This window comes from Schistocerca nitens, chromosome 4, assembly GCF_023898315.1.
Source record: "Schistocerca nitens isolate TAMUIC-IGC-003100 chromosome 4, iqSchNite1.1, whole genome shotgun sequence".
NCBI classification, from domain to species: domain Eukaryota; kingdom Metazoa; phylum Arthropoda; class Insecta; order Orthoptera; family Acrididae; genus Schistocerca; species Schistocerca nitens.
This window is the reverse complement of record NC_064617.1, coordinates 835,416,631-835,442,001: the sequence shown is the minus strand read 5'-3', so window position 1 is coordinate 835,442,001 and position 25,371 is coordinate 835,416,631. Positions and strand designations below refer to the sequence as shown.

The 25,371-nt window shown below is 45.8% G+C and overlaps 1 protein-coding gene across 1 annotated transcript in view; it reads right to left on the bottom strand.

Moving 5' to 3' along the window:
- Positions 1 to 5,686: 5,686 nt before the first annotated feature.
- Positions 5,687 to 25,371, bottom strand: part of LOC126252600 (uncharacterized) — a 31,708-nt gene continuing 12,023 nt past the window's right edge. The window contains exon 3 of the mRNA XM_049953503.1: positions 5,687 to 5,745. Coding sequence (XP_049809460.1) covers positions 5,687 to 5,745 — 59 coding nt within the window. The remainder of the gene's footprint in view (positions 5,746 to 25,371) is intronic.

Genomic DNA, 25,371 nt, shown 5'->3' with positions numbered 1-25,371 from the left:
CATCACGAGGCAGAGAAAAGTAATGGTTCAAATGGCTCTGAGCACTATGGGACTTAACTTCTGAGGACAGACTACTTAAGCGTAATAACCTACGGACATCACACACATCTATACCCGAGACAGGATTCGAACCTCCGACCGTAGCAGCCTACAACCACTCGGCCACCACCACCGGCCAATAAGTAATGCAACAGTTTTTTCTCGGCCAATATAGACTGAAAAAATGCGGAATTTGTTGTGGGACATGTTGGAATATTCCGCTTCCGCCCCTATAATTTCGTGAAGATCCGATACTTGACGGCGCTATACGTAGGCTTCGAAATGGCGTCTGTATCAAATGTGGGTTCCAAGCAGAGACCTGTTGTTGAGTTTCTTTTGGTGGAAAACCAGAGCATCGTTGATATTCATAGGCGCTTGTAGAATGTCTACGGAGACCTGGGAGTAAACAAAAGCACGGTGAGTCGTTGGGGATGCAAACCTCTCCGATGTACTGCGTGCCGGCCGGCCCTAAGGCCGTCGTCACACGGACCGTGCGTCTGAACGTTGAGCGTGCCGAGTTTCTGACGTCATAGCGTTGAATAGCACGTTCGGGAGTCTTTCCGAACGTGCAGAGCAATATCTGGCATGTCAGATATTCTGAGCGTGCGTCTGAGCGTTGACGAATGAGATGGCACAACGCGACCTACGTCATACATACGCCGTCTCTCTTCAGTACAGAGTTGTGAGGCGCCATATTGGCATTCATTTTAAGCCTATATGTATATATGCCGTTTCTGGGCACCAGCAAGTTGAGATTCACTGGAAAAACCGTTGTTAACTGTGGGATTCGTTCCAATAAAATAATGAGAAACATCATATTCGTGGCAAAAGAGTTATTGTGACTTGCGTATTATGAGAGTAGGCTATTTGAAGGCAGCGACACATTGAAGATCCACCCAAAACGCCTTGTTCTTGGTATAATTTGTTATAATTAAATTTCAATTGGTAACATATTTACGATTAAGGTTTTTAGCAAAGGGTAAAAATGGTTCAAATGGCTCTGAGCACTATGGGACTCAACTGCTGAGGTCATAAGTCCCCTAGAACTTAGAACTACTTAAACCTAACTAACCTAAGGACATCACACACATCCATGCCCGAGGCAGGATTCGAACCTGCGACCGTAGCAGTCACGCGGTTCCAGACTGTAGCGCCAGAACCGCTCGGCCACCAGCGGCCGGCAGCAAAGGGTAACATACTATGATTAGATGAATGGAGTGTGTTGTTGGCTTAGCGTAATGAGTAGAGTCACGGTCTTGTCAGGAGTTGTTTGACGGGGCGGCGGTTCGCATCTTGACTCTTCCATATTTTTTCCTAACATTCGCGTTTTATTACGTTCTGATACTTTATCATTGGTTTAATATAAGTATATACTATAATATTTGATGTTATGTAAATAAAAGTTCACCTTTTTTTGAGGGGTGACTTTGTTCAATTGCCTTAATCTACAAGACAGTTTGCTCTACTTGTATAAAGATATTTTGCTCCTTTTTCTTTTACGCTTCGTAATTCATATGTTGCAAAGATTCTGCTACTGGTTAGGAACAGTGATCAAGTAAGGCTGACCTTGGGGTTTTACTAAAATGTGGGAATGATGAAATAATATACATTATTTATTATTCTTATGCGGGGAAGTATTCCAAATTTGTACAGCCCTGTTTGTAATGAAACTTTTATAAGCCTCTGTCCTTACTGATTGGACGTGGTACTTTCCTTTTCTTGGACGGTGGAGGAAATGTGCGTTTTAATAGAGCTAATATGGGAATTTTACTCGCCCCCGTTGCGTAAACAGTGTGATTTACGACCTAGAAACATCCCTCAACTGCCGCTGGAGTGAGATGCGATCGCGTATACCACGTTGGGGCCCACGTACCGTATGCACAAGTCGCATCGTTCCTGAGCGTTCAGCAGCACGTTGAGCTCAGCACGCTCAACGTTAACGTTCAACAGCACGGTCCGTGTGCAGACGGCTTTACAGCTGTGGCTCCTGCAATGTTGGACGTGCCGACGCTTTCATTCGAGGTGACTGATAGATCACGAACAAACTCCTAGCTGCACAACTTAACGTCTTCGTTGGTAGTGCTGACACGCTCGTCCACTAGTTGGGGTACTCGAAAGTTTGTGCCTCTTGTGTTCCTCGCCGCCTAACAGAAAACCATAAAAAGCAGCGAAGGACCATCCGCGCACAATTACTTGCGTGTTGCGAGAGTGATCCTGACAATTTTTTTGCCGAACATAGTCACAGGCGATGAAACATGGGTTCTTCACTTCGAATCCGAAACAAAACAGTAGTCCATTAGAAAGCGCCCCACCACCTCTCTTCTGAAACAAAAAACGTTCAAAGCTGCACCCTCACCCGATAAAAACATGGCGACGGCCTTCTGAGACTCTGAAAGGTTATTTTGCTTGATGACCTCCCTCATGGTGCAACGACCAACTCAGAAGTGTCTTGTGCTACCCTAAGGAAATCGAAGGAACGACTTCAGCGTGTCCGTCGCCACAAAAATGCAAACGAGAACTTCTCGTTCTCCATAACGTAAGTCCGCCCACCATAGAGCAGCTCACACAACTTTTCATTATACCGTTCTTTCTCATTCACCCTACACCTTCCGACTTCCATGTGGGCCAATGGAGGATGCACTCTGCGGGAAGCAATACGAGGATGATGCAGAGGTTATTGAAGCAGCAAGACGTTGGTTCCGATATAGAGTGGTACCACGCGCCAATACATAACCTCCCAGTAAGGTGGCGTACGGCTGTCGTATTGAACGGAGATTGTGTAGAAAAATAGAGTTTTATAAACAAAAGACTGGGGAATAATATGATATGTTGGAATCTTAAATGAAACCAACCAACGTTCAGAAAAAAGTGTTACATTGCTCCCTGAACGCCCCTCGTACATTTATCTACGCCCTGCTGCGACGTGTCGATGTCTCCAGGTCTTTATTCGCCAGAAGCAGACAAATGTGACAAATTTAACAAATGTAAGAAAGCAGACAAATGTAGCTAACTAATTTTAATTCGTTAAGATAATGTATACGTGAAGAGCAGAGTTCGTAACGATATAGCTAAAGAGGAGGGGGCATGTAAATACTTTTATTTTGTTTTATTGTCTAATATTTAGTTCAAGTACCTACGTGCACTTTAAATGCAAATTTATTTGTTAATAGTCTCGAAGTATGGGTTCGAATGGTTCAAATGGCTCTAAGCACTATGGGACTTAACATCTGAGGTCATCAGTCCCCTAACTTAGAACTACTTAAACCTAACTAACCTAAGGACTTCACACACATCCATGACCCAGGCAGGATTCGAACCCGCGACCGGAGCAGCAACGCGGTTCCGGACTGAAGCGCCTAGAACCGCGGCCGGCCGAAGTACGGGTAAGTAACCTTTGTTGTGATAGTGAGTCGAGAATACAATGTCGATAGTGATCTGTCGGGGGAGAGTTTGGGACGGTAAAGCGTGGCTCTTCGTGATTTTCCCGTGTGTCGTGATGCTGTTACAATGTAGTAATCGCCGTGTGGACTGGATTACTAAGGGAGGTACAATGACAGTGACTAGCGGTAAATGACCGGTGATCTGTGGATCTGAACTCAATACACAGGACGGTTTCGTTAGAAGTATGGATAACAATTTCGCGCCGGTAGTTCAAACAATGTTGGGTGACGTTAACATCAACAGTACGACGGGTATCATAACTGTGACTAAACTGCAAATTGTGGTATTGCTGTTGTTGTTTCCGTTCGACCATTGGTTTGATGCAGCTCTCCATGTTACTTTATCCTGCGCAAGACTCTTCATCGGAAAGCTATGCAACCAACATCCTACTGAATCTGCTTATTGTATTCATCTCTTTGTCTCCCTCTACGATCCCCACGGCCCCGCCACACGTCCCAGATGTCATCAATACTAAACTGGTGATATTTTCCATGTCTCAGAATGTGTCCCAGCAATCGATCCCTCCTTTTAGTCAAGTTGTGCCACAAATTTCTGTTTTCCCTATTCTATACCGTACTTCCGCATTAGTTACGTGATCTACCGATCTCATCTTCAGCATTCTTTTGCGGCACCACATTTCAAAAGGTACTAAAATTTTTATCGTCCATGTTTCACTTCCATTAGGGCTACACTCCCGACAAGTACCTCCAGAGAAAAAAAAAATGTTTGTGAAATCTTATGGGACTTAACTGCTATGGTCATCAGGCCCTAAGCTTACACACTACTTAACCTAAATTATCCTAAGGACAAAGACACACACCCATGCCCGAGGGAGGACTCGAACCTCCGCCGGGACCAGCCGCGCAGTCCATGACTGCAGCGCCTGAGACCGCTCGGCTAATCCCGCGCGGCGTACCTCCAAAAGAGACTTCGTTTAACGTGAATCTATATTCGATATTAAGAAGTTTCTTTTATTTATAAACGCTTTTCTTGGCATTGCCATTCTCCATTTTATATCCTTCCCACTTTGGCCATCATCAGTTATATCGCAGCCCAAACAGCAAAACCCATCTACTACTTTGAATGTCCCGTTTCCTAATCTAATTACCTTGGCATCACCTGGAATTACATTCCATTACTTTTGCTGATGTTCATCTTACATCCTCCTTTCAAGACGCTGTCCGTTCCGTTAAGCTGCTCTTCGAAGTGCTTCGTCTTACGCAAATAAATAAATACGGTACATTGGTCATTAACAAAACACTTAATACTATCACGTGAAACTGGATTAATCTGAACAGAACAAGGGCTGTGATTAACTGAGGATAAACTATGGGCTATATCAACAACAAAGCAGACAAATCCTGTTCCGTGGCTAGTGTAGAGTGAGTAAGTATGTGCTCAGCTACACTCTGTAATGAATTATATGGCTCATGTTCATGTTGTACACGTCTTGATACCGGGAGCCCGCTGTATAAAATCTCGACTATAAAATGAAGAGGGTTATTGTCGGAATACTGCCTAAAACGTACAGATAAACAGTCTGAAGTCGTCATTCATGATCGCCGAATGCAAGCATCGTGAACAATTGTCGTCAAAGAGTACTAGATTCCAACAACGAAGTAAAACGCAGTAACACAGAGGCGCCTGTGATGGGCTTTTATAGAAAACAACCTCTCATACGCGGAAAGATATTTCTTTTGCATTACCGGTAGACCAAAGGAAGTTGCGTAAACGTTGATGATTTTGTAATTCACAAAATTCTTTCGATCTCCCTCTATCTGTACTAAGCCATGGTTATTACTGACACTTATTTCATTCTGCATTGAGTCCTAGAGTGTAATAATTTTCGGTATCTGTTTGACTTAAAATTATTTTGTTTCGTGATTCACGCGCGAGCGTGTAAACGTAATTCCATCGGTAGTATAGATCGTTAAATGGTTGTCATTAATGTCAGACTGTATCAGAACCTTATTTAAAAATTATCAAAACTGCTTCTGATAAATTACGCTGCTGTCATTAATGTAAAGGTTATTACCGCACTACTTTTTTCGTTCACTTGGCTACCAATTCACGGGAAATTTTTATATCAGTACGAACATATACGTAATAATATTCAGCGCAGATTAAAAGATCTACCAGCCTACAACTTTATGCGTGGTAAGTTTTTGTAAACTTAAAGCGATGAAACGCTTATATGGTGCGCGCGTCAGCGCAAACATGATCTCTGTTGTTGTTGTTGCTGCTGCTGCTGCTGCTGCTGCTGCTCTAATCCAATGAGATCAAATCAAAGGTAGTATTTTGATGTTTACCAAGCTAATGTTTTGTCCGACACTAACGCCCTTTAATGTGTACAAAATCGTAATATCGACGGTTACTTGTGCTACATGTCTGTGGATAGTTATATTTAATGACACTGAATAATATTTTCATACTATTTTGGTTATCTGTTTCGTGGGTGAGTGTTTTGGCTGTTTGAGCAAGTATAACGGGCCAGTATTTTAGCACAGTAAACTATGTAATTTGATTTTTTGTTATGTTTCACTTGGGGTTTCAACAGTTTGTCTGCCATATTCAAATAGCAACAACGCAAATAAAACGAGCGCATGTCACAAACTGCATACATAGCTAATTCCTTTACTAAAATAAGGTCCACCACCCCCAATTTACGTTTAAACTCACATTCCCATCCGTGCTTCCTCACTCAGAAAATACGAAGAAAACATCGTAAGGACATGACACACGTTCTTTGCTCTTCTTCCCTTTGGACTGTTAGCGTAAAGCATCTTTTCTTCTCAAGCTATTTTCCCTGTGGCGAGAATGTGCAGTTATGATCGATAATGGTTTTTGTGTGGACTACTAAAAATAGTTTTATTCTGACGGCATAATACCGTCATATTGGAGTCGACTACTGCTTGAATGCTGAGCGTAAGCTGCTGTGGCCGAAGCAAAGAATGGGGGAGATTTAGTTTGATTATATTTATCGCGATAAAGCAGCCCACGTACACGCCACTAACGTTTCACCATCACGCTATGGGCTGAAGTTTTGAGAACCGCGGTGTAGTTCAGGAGAGTTTGAGATGAAACCCTACCGTCCCAGTTTTTCGAATAAATAACGACGACTGAAGCAAACTGTCTGTAATGTGACGGCATAAGACGATCATCAAATAACCTATCGAAGGTGTTTGACTTCTTGAATCACAATATCTTTTTAAGTAAATTACAATATTATGGTATCAAAGGAAAGGCCACAAAATGGTTAAAAACGTACCTCTCCAACAGGCAACAAAGACTTTCAATAGGAAAGAGACCTCTGTTAAGGTATCAGTCACCACCCCATTGACAACTAATTACATGTGGTGTGACACAAGATTCTATCTTAGGGCCATTTTTTTTTTTTTTTTTGCATGAATGGTCCTTCGTCAGTGACATCACAAATGGTACTTTTTTGAGTTTTCAGGTACTACAAACATTATGATAAATAGCAAATCAAGTATCGTTTTAAAAAGAGCAGTTAATGAAATGTTCATGCTCATTAATAAATGGTTTCTACCTAACTATTTGTAAATTAACTTTGAAGAGACACACTATATACACTTCAGAACTCTCAAGGGACTTCCTCTCTGTAAATAGTTAAAATAATGCAAGTAGAGGGAAGAGATTGATAACGTTAAATCTTAGGGATCACTACTTGATAACAAATTGAACTGGTAGGAGCATACCACTGAACTACTAAACTGCCTAGATAAATATTTATTTGCAATGCGGAAGATGAAAGGAATATGTGATACAAAAATAAAAAAAGGCGCGAATCTTTGTTTACTTTCTTTCCATGATGTTGTGTCAGGTGATATCTTGGAGAAACTCGTCAAGTCGAGCTCAAAATTTCCGAGTTCAGAACAGTGCAACAGAAATTACGTTTGGAGTAACATCAAAAAGCCAATGGCCTTGCCGCAGTCGTTGACAACCGTTCCCGTCATATCACCGAAGTTAATCGCTGTCGGCTGGGCTAGCACTTGGATGGGTGACCATCCGGTCTCCCGAGCGTTGTTCGCGAGTCGAATGTAGTCAGGCAAACTGAGGAGCTACTTGATTGAGAAGTGGCGACTCCGGTCTCGTAAACCGACATGCGGCCGGAAGAGCGGTGTGCTAACCATATGCCCCGCCACATCCAGTGACACCTGTGGGCTGAGGATGACACGGCGGCCAGTCGGTAACGTTGGGCCTTCCAAGGCCTGTTCGGAAGGAGTTTAGTTTCTGTTTCAGTAACATCAAAAACGTCCTGCGGAGGCCTTTTCCAGGAACTGAAAATTCTAACGTATCACATCCCAGCATAATGATTCCTTAATGAAATTTGTCATAAAAGGTGTATGACTATTTCAAGCCAACAGCTGAGTTCATGGTACCCGAATAATCTAGACAAAAGTATAAAGTCACTCACTTCGTTCCAATTAACATCTGAGGATGCTCGCGTCTGATGAGCGAAAACCATGAAGCACAGTAAGGGAAGGTGGCGCTACAGACTTAGGTCGTACATTGATGTGAGCCCGCGCCGCCATGTTAGTAGTTCCTGAACATTAGCGGTCTACTGTTTACAAATTCATTCTTGCTCTTTATTTCTGTCGTGTTCACGCAACAGCTCTTGTAAACAGAAAAACTGTACAGTGCTTTCGTAAGTAACAGTGTTAGGAAGGCATTTTCAGACTTTTTCAGGTCTTAAAGGCAGATTTGATCCAGTAATACGACACATTTTGCCTCGTTAATGTAACTTCCTCTTTGCTACATGTTTCGAGTACCAAGAAGCGAAGTTTTTGATGTGAAAAGGCTACTTTCGTAATCCAGCATTTTTTTTTTTAATACGGAATAACGAAACTGACGTTCCGTCCACGTCCTCTTCCCGAAAATGCCAAGAATATGTTTTGCTATGTCTGGACGGTCAGCAATATTTCCTTCTGACGGCGTTAAACCAGAGTGCTCTATACTTGTAACTGTAGGAAATCTTAAGTCAGACAACGGACATAAAACTCCTGTAGTAAAAGTAACCAGCACAGTTAAAATTCATATATACAAGGGAAAATATCTCTTGAACGAGTCCACTCACAAATGAAATTTGATTCCTTTGCACTATCATCAAAACAACTGATAGACCTGTAAATGGTGCAAACTGCCATTTCTTATCAAAACTCTTTCATCACAAGCTAATGTTTGGCGGTACTAACACGGCGGACGTTGGCTTCAAGTTCTGACGTCATGACAACTTCCCGCTTTATACCTCCCTGACAAAATTATTAATAAATTGTATGATACGTGACCTTGGTTTTTAACTGTGTGTGGGGAGGGGGAGGGCGGAGGGCGCTTATGGGTGTGATCCGTGAGACTATTAGCACCCTTACGTCTGAAGTGCTATAAAACAAGTAACAGTAAATCTTATATGGAATTTTACTCACTTTTCCACAATTTCACTGTCACACACTTAATCACACTGCCTCACAGTGTTGAAAGACTGGCAAAAATATGGTTATATGTTATATAACTGCCAATTAAAACATACGTAACACAAGCCGGAGGTTAAAACAATTACTCATGGATATGTAGCTAGTTGATCACTTGAAAAAGAAAAGAAAAAAATTTGGAAGCAAGTCTGATAAAAAAATAAAAACTAATCCCTAAAATTTTAGGGAACAAGTCGGGCTAAACACAGAAACTCAACTCCAACTGAGTTCGACATGCCACTTAGTTGTCACCGCTCTATGAACTCAATTACTGTAACGAAACAGCCGTGCAATGGAATAAGTATATGAAATGGATGGGTCTAGTAAGTGAATTCTGGGTATTCGTTCTTTCAAAAAGATGTCGGAAATGACAAGTCTGAGATCGTGTAGCTACTGAAACGAAATATTGGTCCAAACTGACCCCAGTTTACTACAATATTCTCTGTGTGTTCATGCATGCATATGATCCTATGACGAAATGTTATCGTGATCGATAAAACACAGAGCCGGCTGGGGTGGCCGAGCGGTTCTCGGCGCTACAGTCTGGAACCGCGCGACCGCTACGGTCGCAGGTTCGAATCCTGCCTCGGGCATGGGTGTGTGTGATGTCCTTAGGTTAGTTAGGTTTAAGTAGTTCTAAGTTCTAGGGTACTGATGACCTCAGAAGTTAAGTCCCACAGTGCTCAGAGCCATTTGAACCATTTTTGATAAAACACAGAGAGAACGAAAACTAATATTTAAGAGCAATTGACAATATAATGGGAGCGCTTATCATGTCAAGTCATTCAAGAAAAACATGAACACTGCAATCACACCATAAAAAAAACCACAGATGAACGCTACAATTACACAGTGATTGCACCGATGTTGGCAGAAGGGTGAATGATAACTACATGGAAATAACATAAATATCCTGGTCACTGGTGAGGCTACGATCATACAAACTACCCGTAGAAGTCGCGGAACTTAATACCGCCTACGCAAAGCGCATACCGGCGGCTAACAACTCTCATTTCCCGACTGCCAGTGCTACGAGTTCTCACCATAATTAACATGCTGGAGAATGGAGTTCGGTGGATGGTGTGGTCGGTTGCCAACAGCTGGGCATCAGCCACTGGATGCTGCGGAAGCTAAAAAGCAAGTTCTCTGTTGGCAGAAGCCGAAGACTTCTCACCCGAAGACAGATTCTAAGTGTTCTCTCCCAAAGCTGACGGCTGAGTGCTTTTAGACAAGACTGTTCTCTCCCACAGTGGAAGAAGTGCTTTCCCGGCCAAACTGTTTTATTTTAGCTCTCCAGAAGACCGAGAAAAATCAACTGCTCCAATCAGACGGCTTCATCAAAAGTTGTCCAACGGTATTTTTAACGAATTACCCGAATACTCTCCTAGTAAAAGTTTTAACTGGTAGCCCATTGTCTCTTTTCCCACATAAGCCATGTCTCAAGAGATTCAATGCCTAATCCCCGTTTTCGGAGAGAGTTTCTTCTTTGGCCAGTCTGCTGTAACCTACGCCTGAAACTCTCCGAAGCTGGCCTGCTAGCTCCGACTCAGTGATGTTCTTATAAAATCAGCCAACGATTCTGTATCCCGCTTGTTATGACCTGACAGAGCTATAATCGCCCAGCCAGAACTGTGGGCTCTTTGACTGCTTTGGGAGATGGTTCATCTTAGCTACAACATATGAAATATTTCTTCACGTTATTACTTGAAAGATAAAGAGACTTACTTAACTTGACAAAATCCTTTGCCACAGGAAAGCTTGATAATTTACAACTGACACTGTCTGCTAAAGCATCACTTACGCACTAATTAGCAAACTCTTCTCTTGATGTACAATGTTCTACAATTACGGAAGTAGATTTATATCTAAGATTTGAATAAGTCTTTAGTCCTACTCGATTATGCTGACTACTTCAGTTGCAGTCATGGACTGGGCCAGAGCCCTTTCATGCTCAACTCTATATTGATCTCTGTGTGATGGCGCTGCTGTGCTGAGAGACAGGGAGTCTCTTCTTCAGCCACTTCCATTCGTCATTGCGGATTGCAGCGTGACGTCGATAATGTCCGTGGCATAGATGCACGTTGCAGACTTTGGTGTGGTACTGCGGTCTTTGGACGATACCACACGGCTTTTTACTTGAACAGAGGCCATTCAACCCGCTGCTCTTAGGTGTTGGCAGGTCATTCAGCACCAAAGAGAAGAAAAAATTTCGTGACAGTTGCAACAGTATGCCTTCCCAAGAGAAAGAACAGATATCTTGCGAATGACTCCTCACTTCCTTGCCTTCCGGGAAGCTTCACTTTGAGCGAAAAGGCGGATTTTTCTGCGCAGTATCAACCTTTCTCCTCAGCACATTATACTGGCGTTTTACTTAGTCGGGGCTGCCGCGTCGTGTCGTCCACAGACTACGAAAACGTTCATCCATATGTCGTCAACTACCTGTTTACAACCTGTACTCGTACATCCATTATGCATATCGTATTTATCTGCCAACACCAGGCAAGCGATTTTCAAGTAAAATGCACGGGACTATACATAATGGATGTACGAGTACAGGTTGTAGGCACATGGATGACGACAATGGAAGTTTGGACTTGGCCATGAATCGTGCACGGATAGCCAAATGGTAAAGCGACCGCTCGCCATAAACCGGAAATCCAGTTTCGACTCCCGGTCCGGTACAAATTTTCACTATCGTCATTCCATTATACAGCTGATGGTTGTCCATATTTGCAATTGCGAATACATTTCACGTATACCACGTTTGCGTCATTGTCAGTTAAAACAGAGGGCAATAGCTATTGTTTGTGTGAATATATAACACTGTCTATTAAATATGGCAGGCCAGTGTGGCCAAGCGGTTCTAGGCGCTTCAGTCTGTAACCGTGCGACCGCTACGGTCGCAGGTTCGAATCCTGCCTCGGGCATGGATGTGTATGATGTCCGTAGGTTAGTTAGGTTTAAGTAGTTCTAAGTTCTAGGGGACTGATAACCTCAGATGGTAAGTCCCATAGTGCTCAGAGCCATTTGAACCATTTTTTTATTAAATATGGCGGACTGTGATATGTACGCCAAAAGCACCGCACGCTGAACTGTCCTCCTGTATAATCGTCCAGTACGGGAACAAGAAGCTATGCGTCACAGCGTTGAGTCCTATGCGAAGACCAGCGAGAAGTATGTCATCGCGTCAGTGTGGCCTTAAGGAGGTACCGCTTGGCAGAGCTGTTCACTTTGCTAATCGCAGATTATTGTCTGTCACTTCCCGCCACTCTTCTTCCCATCTACGCGTCACTCTGTACCTTGTACCTCAACAGTGAGGTACCAGCACGTAGAGGGATTTCACAATGAACTATCTCGATATTGCGACATACCTTCTTGGCTCCTACATCTGTCATTTCATTTCCGTTAATTCTCGCGACCAATGACGTGATAGAAGGACAAAACGGAGTCAATTTGGGAGAGAGGGCGGGAGGGGAATCCTGTATTAGAAGGCAGACAGGATAGATAAAATTTCCATCAGAATTTCTAAAATCACTGGGAGAAGTGGCAGCAAATCGACTATTCACGCTGGCGTGTAGAACGTATGAGACTGGCGACATTCCACCTAACTTTCGGGTAAATATCTTCCACATAATTCCGAAGACAGCAAGGGCAGGTAAGTGTGAGAAGTATCATATAATCAGCTTAACAACTCATGAATACACGTTGCTCACAAGACTGATAAACAAAAGAATGGAGAAGTAAACTGACGATCTGTCAGATGACCCTCAGTTTGGCTTTAGGAAAGTTAAAGACACCAGAGAGCACCACAGAGGTAGTTCTGGCGTTCCGCTTGATAGCAGAAGCAGAACTGAGAAAATCAAGACAGTTTCATACGATTTGTCCAGCTAGAAAAAGCACTCGACAGTGGAAAATGGTGCAAGATGTTTAAAATTATGAAAGAAAGAGTAAGCTATAGGAAAATACGGTTAAGACACAATATGTGCATGAACCAGGAGGGGCAGAAACACTGGAAGATCGGGAACGAAGTGCTCGGATTAAATAGGATGTTAGACAAGAATGCAGTTTTTGGCCCCTACTGTTCAATTTATACATCAAAATTCAGCATGAAAGGGTATCAGTGATATGTTTCGTTGATGACATTGCTATCCTCAGTGAACGTGGAGAAGAATTAAAGGATAAGTTGGATGGAATGAACAGTCTAATGTGTATAGAATACTGATTGAGAGTAAACCGAAAAAAGACATAGATGATGAGAAGTAGCAGAAATAAGAAGATAGAGAAACTTAACATCGAAACTGATGATCACGAAGTAGACGAAGTTAAGGAATTTTGCTGTCTTGCAAGCGAAACAGTCCACGATGGATGATGCAAAGAGGACACAAAAAGTTGACTAGCAAAGGCGTTGAGGGCTTTTCTGGCCAAAAGAAGTCTGCTGGCATCAAATGTAGGCCTTCATTTGAGGAAGAAATTTCTGACAATGCAGGTTCTGAGAGCAGCGTTGTATGGTAGTGAATCGTGTACGGTGGGAAAACAGAAAAAGAGGAGACTCTAAGCGTTTGACATGTGATGCTACAGAAGAATGGGGAAAATTACGTATACTGAAAAGGTGTGGAACGAGAAGGTTCTCCACAGAATCGGCGAGGTAAAGAATGTATGGAAAACACTGATAAGAAGATGAGACAAGATGACAGGACATCGGTTAAGTACCTTCCAAAGTACTACATGGAGCTGTAGAGAATAAAAGCTACAGGGGAAGGCAGAGACTGGAATACATCCAATAAATAACTGAGGATTTGGGGATTGGCTTGGACTGACGGGATTAAAGGGACCAAACTACAAGGTCATTGGTCCCTCAATTCGATATGCATCATGCTGAGAGTAGTTCTCTCAGAGGACGGACACAGAAGACAAATCCTGATGAACCCAGCTGCAACCAAGAATCAGTAAAACCATGGGATAGAAGCAAGTAGAAGTGAGAGCCGGGTAGAAGGACTAAGGTGGAAGAGTTGTTCCGCTCAGAAAGCAGTTCAAAACGCCTGGGACATATTATGCGACGAGAGAGACACCCCGTTCCATCTGACTGCTGTTTTCTCATTGTCTATTATCACAAGAAAGCTAGCAACGCGGAGAAGTTGATAATATTTTAAGAGAGAGAACTTTAATGCAAAGAGAGTAAACCAACGACAGATGTAAAAGAATAAAATGAATGAAAGAGGTGGAAAGGGCAGGAGGCAGACTGAACTATGTGACAAGACCAGCTATGGTTTCCGTGGGTCAGATCAGGCGATAGGGCATCCCTCCAATCCCTGAAGCTGTCGATGGAGCCAGTGTGACCTATCTCACAAAGAAGAGTATAAACTACCCTCATGGGTAAAATATAACACCAGGTCCGCGTCTTTGGCTTCGTCTGCTAGCACTAGAGGCAGCGTGTTGTGCTGTAGGGTGGCCAAATTAGGGCAGTCTAGTAGGATTTGAGCCGCTATCAGACAAGCATCGGACAGACGGTGGGGCATATCTTCACTACTAGGAAGTGTCCATGAATCAGCCAAATGTGGCCAATGCAAAGTCGACAGAGACTGATAGATTCTCTGTAAGAAGCATGAAGGCAACGCAGCCACATGGTCCTGGTCCACTTTATTGCTCGCAAGTTGCTCAGAGAAGCACCGGCAGATCAAATGTGTTGCAAGCCTCCAACAATGGACAGCTGTGAGTCGACCAAAGGTCGTGGTCAATTACTCTCATATCCAAAGTCGGAATCCCAGTAGCCCCCTTGGCTGATTGGTGAGCATGTTAATTCTCTGAGATCCCAACATGTCCTGGGATCCAGACAAAGACGACCAGTATTCCAACTTGATAGGTCAGAAAGGAGATCCTGGATAGTCACAACCAATGGGTGTGGAGCAAAGCACTGGTTGACAGCTTGAAGACTACTCAGGAAGTCACGGTCGATTAAGGACATTTCGCCAGTACAAGAACGAAAGTGACTGAGGGCTCGAGCGATGGTCACCAATTCTGCGCCAGCTGCTGTGGTCGAGCGCTTCTAGGCGCTTCAGTCCGGAACCACGCGGCCTCTACAGTCGCAGGTTCGAATCCGGCCTCGGGCATGGATGTGTGTGTGTCCTTAGGTTAGTTAGGCTATCGTAGTTCTAAGTCTGGGGGACTGATGACCCAAGATGTTAAGTCCCACACTGCTTACAGGCATTTCAACCAATTCTGATCTCAATACACTGGATCCATTTTACAGGGAGTGTTGTTCACTGCCCCTTGCAAGTGTGTAGGTAAAACCAATGCGTCTCTCAATAGCAGATACGTATCAAGGATGGGAGTTGAGGAAAGACCATGGGGTCAAAGCAGTCTTTCGGTCCAAAGGATAGACTGTGACAGTTCTGAGGATGAGATGCCCACCATGGGGCTCTACATGGATGCTGCCTTACTAGAGGTGACAGTGGGGAAAATTGGAGTTCTCTGGAGGGACAATGTACGAGAACTGCCAGTCCTGGGCCACTTGGTGGGAGGTGGATCTCCTACCAGGAAAAAGGACACTGTAGTTCAGATGCTCAGGAAAACAGCAAATTTGTATCACATATCTGAGCTGCAGTTATTGGCGTCTAATCTGTAGTGGTGGGACCCCAGCCTCCACACATAGGATGTTTACAGACTTGGTCTTAAAGGCATCTGTCGCAGGTCAGACCCTGCGGTCGGATCCAATGTAGAGGCAGCTGCCTGACTCCTATAATCTCAACGGGACAGAATGGTTCAAATGGCTCTGAGCACTATGGGACTTAACATCTGAGGTCATCAGTCCCCTAGAACTTGGAACTACTTAAACCTAACTAACCTAAGAACATCACACACATCCATCCCCGAGGCAGGATTCGAACCTGCGACCGTTGCGGTCGCGCGGTCCCAGACTGAAGTGCCTAGAACCGTTCGGCCACCTCGGCCGGCCCAACGAGACAAGATTAATGTTTTATAAAGCCGCAGAAGTGTAGAGTGGTCAGTTGCCCAGCTGATGACACTGAGACAGTGAAGAGTATTAAGGTATGACCAGCACGTTCGCTTCGTTGGCGAAGATGTGGGAAGTCAGTTAATGGGGCACCGAAGACCAGTCCCAGAAATTTGTAACACTGCACCACGATGTGCAATTGGTCGTCACGGTATAGTTCAGCTTGTGGATGGACAGTACGACAGAAATGGAAGTGCATGACGCATGTCTTGGCGGCTGAAAACCGGTGGCCACGGGTGAGAGCCCACGACTGCAGCTGTATGGTTGGGTTGAGTTGTTTGGGGGAGGAGACCAGACAGCGAGGTCATCGGTCTCATCGGATTAGGGAAGGACGGGGAAGGAAGTCGGCTCTGCCCTTTCAAAGGAACCATCCCGGCCTTTGCCAGGAGCGATTTAGGGAAATCACGGAAAACCTAAATCAGGATGGCCGGACTCAGGATTCAACCGTATTCCTCCCGAATACGAGTCCAGTGTGCTAGCCACTGCGCCACCTCGCTCGCAGTCAGCAAATTTACAGTGGACGTAGGATGCAAATGCTACTCGGAGATGAAGATGGAAAAAGCGTGTGCTGGCACCCTGCAGCGCACCATAGCTTTTGCAGATGGAGAAGGGCGTCCTGGATAGTCTAGACTACTTTATTTGCTGGGTTACTGGAAGAAGTTAAGGGCACTCTGGGAATCGGAACAGACGAGGAATTTAGCAGTCGCAACACATATCATCTGCTCCAGCGCTCACAAGATAGTGTACGATTCCGCATCGAACACTGAATTCTTGAAGACTCGGATGCCCCTGTGATCGCCTGCATGGTACACTTTGCACGCACATGCGAAGTTCCCCTCCCCTTACTGCTATTTCTAGTACAGTAAGTGGATCAGCAGAGCGAGGCCTCTCGCGCTTGGCGGGGTCCAGGTCGCTGAGTGACGGGCGCGTGTGTGGCGGCCGTTTCCGGCCGTGTCGTGTTGTGGCGCGACACACATATAGCAGGCGGCGGGCGACCACCCAGCACCGCTGCCGTGTCGGCGCCGGCAACAGGTGGACGCTGCGCCGCGCCTCGCCACGCCCGCCGCACCTGTTGACTGATAATAACCACCGCCGCCGCCGCTGCCCCTGCCGCCCGGCCGCCTACTTATAAACGTGACGGGACGCCGCCCAACGCCCACCGCCCAGCGTCGCTATTAGCGTCACTCGCCTCCTCCCAGAATCCCTCCGGCACACGACCAACTCCCACACACTCTACGGCATCAAAACGCAAACCTTAGCAGAAATTCGTGCGTCTATAAAAACACCATCATTTTAGAATGAGATTTTCACTCTGCAGCGGAGAGTGCGCTGATATGAAACTTCCTGGCAGATTAAAACTGTGTGCCCGACCGAGACTCGAACTCGGAACCTTTGCCTTTCGCGGGCAGGTGCTCTACCAACTGAGCTACCGAAGCACGACTCACGCCCGGTACTCACAGCTTTACTTCTGCCAGTACCTCGTCTCCTACCTTCCAAACTTTACTTTACAGAAGCTCTCCTGCGAACCTTGCAGAACTAGCACTCCTGAAAGAAAGGATATAGCGGAGACATGGCTTAGCCACAGCCTGGGGGATGTTTCCAGAATGAGATTTTCACTCTGCAGCGGAGAGTGCGCTGATATGAAACTTCCTGGCAGATTAAAACTGTGTGCCCGACCGAGACTCGAACTCGGGACCTTTGCCTTTCGCGGGCAAGTGCTCTACCAGATATGAAACTTCCTGGCAGATTAAAACTGTGTGCCCGACCGAGACTCGAACTCGGGACCTTTGCCTTTCGCGGCAGTTTTAATCTGCCAGGAAGTTTCACCATCATTTTAACTGACATATGATCGGGGTAACAGCCACTGTTCTTGATGATGAATATTAGGGGAAAAACAGTTAAAATCGCATAATCATTTATTAAAATGACCGGTTTCGGCACGTTTAAACGGCCATCTTCAGATTATCAGACCATTTGGCTGGAGCTGGCGGCGTGATGAACAGATGCGTGTAGTCACAACGGTGACTGTCTTTTGAACGTGCCGAAAGCGGTGGTTTAAATACACTACTGGCCATTAAAATTGCTATACCACGAAGATGACGTGCCACAGACGCGAAATTTAACCGACAGGAAGAAGATGCTGTGATATACAAATGATTAGCTTTTCAGAGCATTCACACAAGGTTGGCGCCGGTGGCAGCACCTACAACTTGCTGACATGAGGAAAGTTTCCGACAGATTTCCCATACACAAACAGCAGTTGACCGGCGTTGCCTGCTGAAACGTTGTTGTGATGCCTCGTGTAAGGAGGAGGAATGCGTCCATCACGTTTCCGACTTTGATAAAGGACGGATTGTAGCCTAACGCGATAGCGGATTATCGTATCGCGACACTGCTGCTCGCGTTGTTGGAGATCCAGTGACTGTAACGCCGTGCTTGATCCCAACAGCCTCGTATCACTAGCAGTCGAGATGACAGGCATCTTTTCCGCATGGCTGTAACCGATCGTGCAGCCATGTCTCTATCCCTGAGTCAACCGATGGGGACGTTTGCAACACAACAACCATCTGCACGAACAGTTCGACGACGTTTGCAGCACCATGGACTATCAGCTCGGAGACCATGGCTGCGGCTACCCTTGACGCTGCATCACAGACAAGAGCGCCTGCGATGGTGTACTTAACGAAGAACCTTGGTGCACGAATGGCAATACTTCATTTTTTCGGATGAATCCAGCTTCGGTTTACAGCACCATGATGGTCGCATCCGTGTTTGGCGACATCGCGGTGAACGCACATTGGAAGCGTGTATTCGTCATCGCCATACTGGCGTATCACCCGGCGTTATGGTATGGGGTGCCATTGGTTACACGTCTCGGTCACCTCTTGTTCGCATTGACGGCACTTTGAACAGTGGACGTTACATTTCAGATGTTTTACGACCCGTGGCTCTACCATTCAGTCGATCCCTGCGAAACCCTACATTTGAGCAGGATAATGCACGACCGCATATTGCAGGTCCTGTACGGGCCTTTCTGGATACAGAAAATGTTCGACTGGTGCCCTGGCCAGCACATTCTCCAGATCTCTGACCAACTGAAAACGTCTGCTCAATGGTGGCCGAGCAACTGGCTCGTCACAATACGCCAGTCAGTACTCTTGATGAACTTGGGTATTGTGTTGAAGCTGCATGGGCAGCTTACCTGTACACACCATCCAAGCTCTGTTCGACTCAATGCCCAGGCGTATCAAGGCCGTTATTACGGCCACAGGTGGTTGTTCTGGGTACTTATTTCTCACGATCTATGCACCCAAATTGCGTGAAAATGTAATCGCATGTCAGTTATAGTATAATATCTTTGTCCAATGAATACCCGTTTATCATCTGCATTTCTTCTTGGTGTAGCAATTTTAATGGCCAGTAGTGTAAATGGTTCTGCGATCTTGACTTTTTTCTAACTGATACAAAAATATGAATGTGCTAAGCGTACATCTTCTTCCTACGTCATATGTTAGCGAAATATCTTGCCGAGAAGCCGCGAAAACTCTGATACTGCGTTAAACCACAATGCTCTAAGTTGGAAATTTGAACCGGTTTGGGACCGTTTTCGGATGGCCGAAGCTGTTAAGGCAACTGATCATGAAGAACCATACATCTCGTTTCGAGTGCTGGTCCGGCACAGATTTTAAATTTTTACCACTGCGTTACCACAGTGCCCTGTGCGGCTGTAAATCACGATTTCCTATCCACCCCTTTCCTTTTTCTCCCCATTCTCTATTTAAAGCAAATGTATGTACCAGTCATCACAAGTACTGTCCCCAGAATGAGATTTTCACTCTGCGGCGGAGTGTGCGCTGATGTGAAACTTTCTGACAGATTAAAACTGTGTGCCGGACCGAGACTCGAACTCGGGACCTTTGCCTTTTGCGATCAAGTGCTCTACCATCTGAGTTACCCAAGCACGACTCACGCCCCGTCCTCACAGCTTTACTTCTGCTACTTTCTCATCTCCTACGTTCCAAACTTTACAGAAGCTCTCCAGCGAAACTTGCAGAACTAGCACTACTGAAAGAAAGGATACTATGGAGACACGGCTTAGCCACAGCCTGGTGGATGTTTCCAGAATGAGCTAAGCCGTGTCTCCACAGTATCCTTTCTTTCGGGAGTGCTAGTTGTACACAACACCACCCTACGATCAGCATCTGAACAATAATTCCCGCTTTACTTTCTGTCCTCAAGCTCATATTCAGTACTTCTCGGTTTTTTGTCTGAGTTGTTTCTCTGGCATTGTTAGTTCTATTGTGACATAACTATCTCATATACACTCCTGGAAATTGAAATAAAAACACCGTGAATTCATTGTCCCAGGAAGGGGAAACTTTATTGACACATTCCTGGGGTCAGATACATCACATGATCACACTGACAGAACCACAGGCACATAGACACAGGCAACAGAGCATGCACAATGTCGGCACTAGTACAGTGTATATCCACCTTTCGCAGCAATGCAGGCTGCTATTCTCCCATGGAGACGATCGTAGAGATGCTGGATGTAGTCCTGTGGAACGGCTTGCCATGCCATTTCCACCTGGCGCCTCAGTTGGACCAGCGTTCGTGCTGGACGTGCAGACCGCGTGAGACGACGCTTCATCCAGTCCCAAACATGCTCAATGGGGGACAGATCCGGAGATCTTGCTGGCCAGGGTAGTTGACTTACACCTTCTAGAGCACGTTGGGTGGCACGGGATACATGCGGACGTGCATTGTCCTGTTGGAACAGCAAGTTCCCTTGCCGGTCTAGGAATGGTAGAACGATGGGTTCGATGACGGTTTGGATGTACCGTGTACTATTCAGTGTCCCCTCGACGATCACCAGTGGTGTACGGCCAGTGTAGGAGATCGCTCCCCACACCATGATGCCGGGTGTTGGCCCTGTGTGCCTCGGTCGTATGCAGTCCTGATTGTGGCGCTCACCCGCACGGCGCCAAACACCCATACGACCATCATTGGCACCAAGGCAGAAGCGACTCTCATCGCTGAAGACGACACGTCTCCATTCGTCCCTCCATTCACGCCTGTCGCGACACCACTGGAGGCGGGCTGCACGATGTTGGGGCGTGAGCGGAAGACGGCCTAACGGTGTGCGGGACCGTAGCCCAGCTTCATGGAGACGGTTGCGAATGGTCCTCGCCGATACCCCAGGAGCAACAGTGTCCCTAATTTGCTGGGAAGTGGCGGTGCGGTCCCCTACGGCACTGCGTAGGATCCTACGGTCTTGGCGTGCATCCGTGCGTCGCTGCGGTCCGGTCCCAGGTCGACGGGCACGTGCACCTTCCGCCGACCACTGGCGACAACATCGATGTACTGTGGAGACCTCACGCCCCACGTGTTGAGCAATTCGGCGGTACGTCCACCCGGCCTCCCGCATGCCCACTATACGCCCTCGCTCAAAGTCCGTCAACTGCACATACGGTTCACGTCCACGCTGTCGCGGCATGCTACCAGTGTTAAAGACTGCGATGGAGCTCCGTATGCCACGGCAAACTGTCTGACACTGACGGCGGCGGTGCACAAATGCTGCGCAGCTAGCGCCATTCGACGGCCAACACCGCGGTTCCTGGTGTGTCCGCTGTGCCGTGCGTGTGATCATTGCTTGTACAGCCCTCTCGCATTGTCCGGAGCAAGTATGGTGGGTCTGACACACCGGTGTCAATGTGTTCTTTTTTCCATTTCCAGGAGTGTAGTTATGCGATACTGTTTCATCCTCTGACACAATTTCAAGTTTATTATTTTGTGAGTACTGCACCTGTGTGCCTGGGAGAGAAGATTGCCGCAATGGGACGGTGCACTGCTGGTGTAGACTCTGAATCATGCTGTCGTAAGGAGGCACTCGGCGAATCTCATTAGCAAAGGTGTCGCCCCGATAGCTGAGTGGTCAGCGTGATTGATTGCCGTCCTACGGGCCCAGGTTCGATTCCCGGCTGGGTCGGGGATTTTCTCCGCTCAGGGACTGGGTGTTGTGTTGTCTTCCTCATCATTTCATCCCCATCCGGTGCGCAGGTCGCCCAATGTGGCGTCGAATGTAGTAAGACCTGCACCAAGGCGGTCGGACCTGCCCCGCAAGGGGCCTCCCGGCCAATGACGCCAAACGCTCAATTCCATTTCCAGTACGAAAGGCACTCCTCCGCAGAGAGAGCGGGCAGTTTTCGTGGATGTGAGGCTGCCGATTTTGTGGGCAGAGGAAGGCTCCAGCCGAGCTGAGAACAGTGGGTGCGCTGCCACCACATCCATCCCTAGGAAATAATTCAATTTCACATTTCTGCCTTTCCTGCAGGTACATCAAAGGCCAAACACCACAGCACAAGCGGCCAGAATGACAGTTGCTTTTGCACCAAAACGTTCGTTTTCCAACCGAACTGAGTCGCCCTGCCACCTCACCCTGATGACTGTGGCCAATCGAGGGAACACTGCTCCAGGCTGGTACCAACCTCAGGTTTGTTAATGTGTGTTTTAAAACTTCCTGGTAGACTAGAACTGTATGCCAGGCTGATATTCGAACTCGTGACCTTCGTCTTTGTGGGCAAGAGATCTACCGACTGAGCTATCCAAGCACGACTCACGACCCATTCTCACAGCTTTATTTCCGCCAGTAACCCCCCCCCCCTCCTCCCTCTCTCTCTCTCTCTCTCTCTCTCTCTCTCTCTCTCTCTCTCTCTCTCTCTCTCTCTCTCCTACTTCACAGGATTAACGGATATTGCGGAGACATGGATTAGCCACAACCTGAGGGGAAATTTTCAGACTGGAAGTTTCACTCTGCGAAAGCCAAAGGACTAGAGTTCGAATTTCGGTCCGACATGCAGCTTTATTCTGCCACGAAATTTCATATCAGCACAAACTCCTATGCAGAGTGAAATTTCCATTCTGGAATGTGTGCTTTGTATGCCAGTAGTGGGGAGGTAATGCTACATTTCTCTATTGTACAGTCAAATAAGCAATATTCACGTCCGTCGCATGACAACAGCGTTCAGTTTTCCCTTAGATGAAGTCACTTTTTGAAAATAAAGACGGAAGAGCTGTGAACTTATACGGCTACAATTATTGAACTATATGAAATAAAATCGTCATAACTCTGAACTGTTTGCGTCAGGACGTTCAAATTCCACGACTCACCGCGGGGAATGATGGGAATTAGTATGTGCCTGCATGTTTTGGTATAACGACGAAGCACATTTTCAGTTGGATGGGTTCGTCAATAAGCAAAACTGGCGAATTTTGGGGACTGAGAATCCACATTTCGCGACCGAGAAGTCTCTTCACCCTCACCGGGTGACTGTGTGGTGTGCAATGTCCTGTCGTGGAGCAATTGGTGAGATATTTCTTGATGTCACGGTGATTACCGAACAGCACTTGAATATTTTGGAAAATGTTTCATACCCTTATCCAAGGTGACCCCGATTTCCACAAGATGTGGTTCACGCAAGACGGAGCTCGACCCCATCGAAGCAGGAGGTATTTGATGTTCCGGAGGAGCACTTTGGGAACCGCATTCTGGCTCTGGGGTAGCCACAGGCCGCTGGCATGGGCCTCCATATTTTCCGGATCTGAACACATGCAACTCCTTTTCGTAGGGACATATTAAAGACAAGGTGCCCAGTAATAATCCCAAAACCACTACTGAGCTGAAAACAGCCATTCAGGAGGTCATCGACAGCATCACTGATCTGTCACTTCAGCGGGTCACGCAGAATTTCGCTATTCATCTGCACCACATCACCACCAATGATAGCAGGCATATCAAACATGTCATAACCTAAATCCAAATATCTGTAGTGACGTTTGCACGTTGAATAAAGTGTATGCACGCCGTAGTTTGTAACAAATTTACTTTTTTTCATATAGTACAATAATTGTCACCCTGTAGATTCTGGGCCTTCGTCTCTGGGCTGTCATTGAGAGGGAGTTTTCTGCGGCTGCCGTCTGGTGCCGATTGTCGCGTGTTAGTTGATTTGGAGAGATGTGAGTGTTGTACACTGTGGCAGTGCGATCTACATTCTCAGCAGCTCGTTACTTGCTTAACTTGCAATGAAACTTACGTTGTTTTATTTGTTTATAATTTGTGATCTCACGTTGTATCGTTAACTCTGTGCGAGCTGCACAGATATGCAGATCTTGTTGCGCTTTCTCCATATGTCGTCCACACTTTTTGGTACTTCCCCACAGTGGCAGAGTCATTTTGCGATTTCATTTGAGTTTTAGAGAACTTTATTCTGTGTTATTTTAATGTTAATCTTTACAACAAGTACATAACAGTTAATCTCAGTCTTGACTTAAATATCAAGATCCCTCACGACTTCTACATGGTTAGACAACCCACGAATTACAAACACAGCCCGCTGTACACACAAAGCTTTTTTCTCATTGTCGCGGTGTTTTCGTTGTGTACAGTCCTCACATTTTAGCTGCAGTTATATTAACGATTTAGAAAAAATAAAGAGCTCTGCACTAACTCGTTTTGTATGGTCAAAGTTTTGTTTTGCAACGAGTATTGCATTTACGCTCCTTGAGCCAGATCTGAGTCACATCAGACGCAACTTTCAGTACGCTAGCCATTTCACTACCATTGATACGTATGTGTCCCACGATAGGGTCCGCAGCTCGTGGTCGTGCGGTAGCGTTCTCGCTTCCCACGCCCGGGTTCCCGGGTTCGATTCCCGGCGGGGTCAGGGATTTTCTCTGCCTCGTGATGACTGGGTGTTGTGTGACGTCCTTAGGTTAGTTAGGTTTAAGTAGTTCGAAGTTCTAGGGGACTTATGACCATCGATGTTAAGTCCCATAGCGCTCAGAGCCAGAGCCCACGATAGGTATCAGATAAATAGTCGGAATTTGCTGCATGTTACTGTGTACCATGTGTCAAATTGCTTTGTGCTTCACACCAAAGCACAAGTAAGATGATCAATGTGACTGTCACATGAGGTACTCGAATTTGCACGTAGTGATAAAGAGCTTGTCCTTTGCAAAAATCTACCAAAATGCCAAATACCTTTAATCGTAAATAAGATCTAAGTGCTTTCCCGAGAATGTGTAAGCTGAACCAGAACTTCAACGATAAACTTTCTGCGGTGGTAGTATGGACCAAAATATATAAAAAAAATTCCAGTAATCATGGGCTTTGAACAGCGTATCTCAAGAGCTGTGAGGAATTGTTCAGTAGAAGAGGGAGATTTCACAGATGCGAAGATGTACAAGTGCTCATATCTGTTACAGAATGCATTTTAGAACCCACGTTTACCAGACTTTTCTCTAGTTTGGTCGGTGGACTTCCTGTTCACACTGTACATTATAAACGAAAACACAGGATGATCATTCTTTTCATTACCTCTGGGACGCACA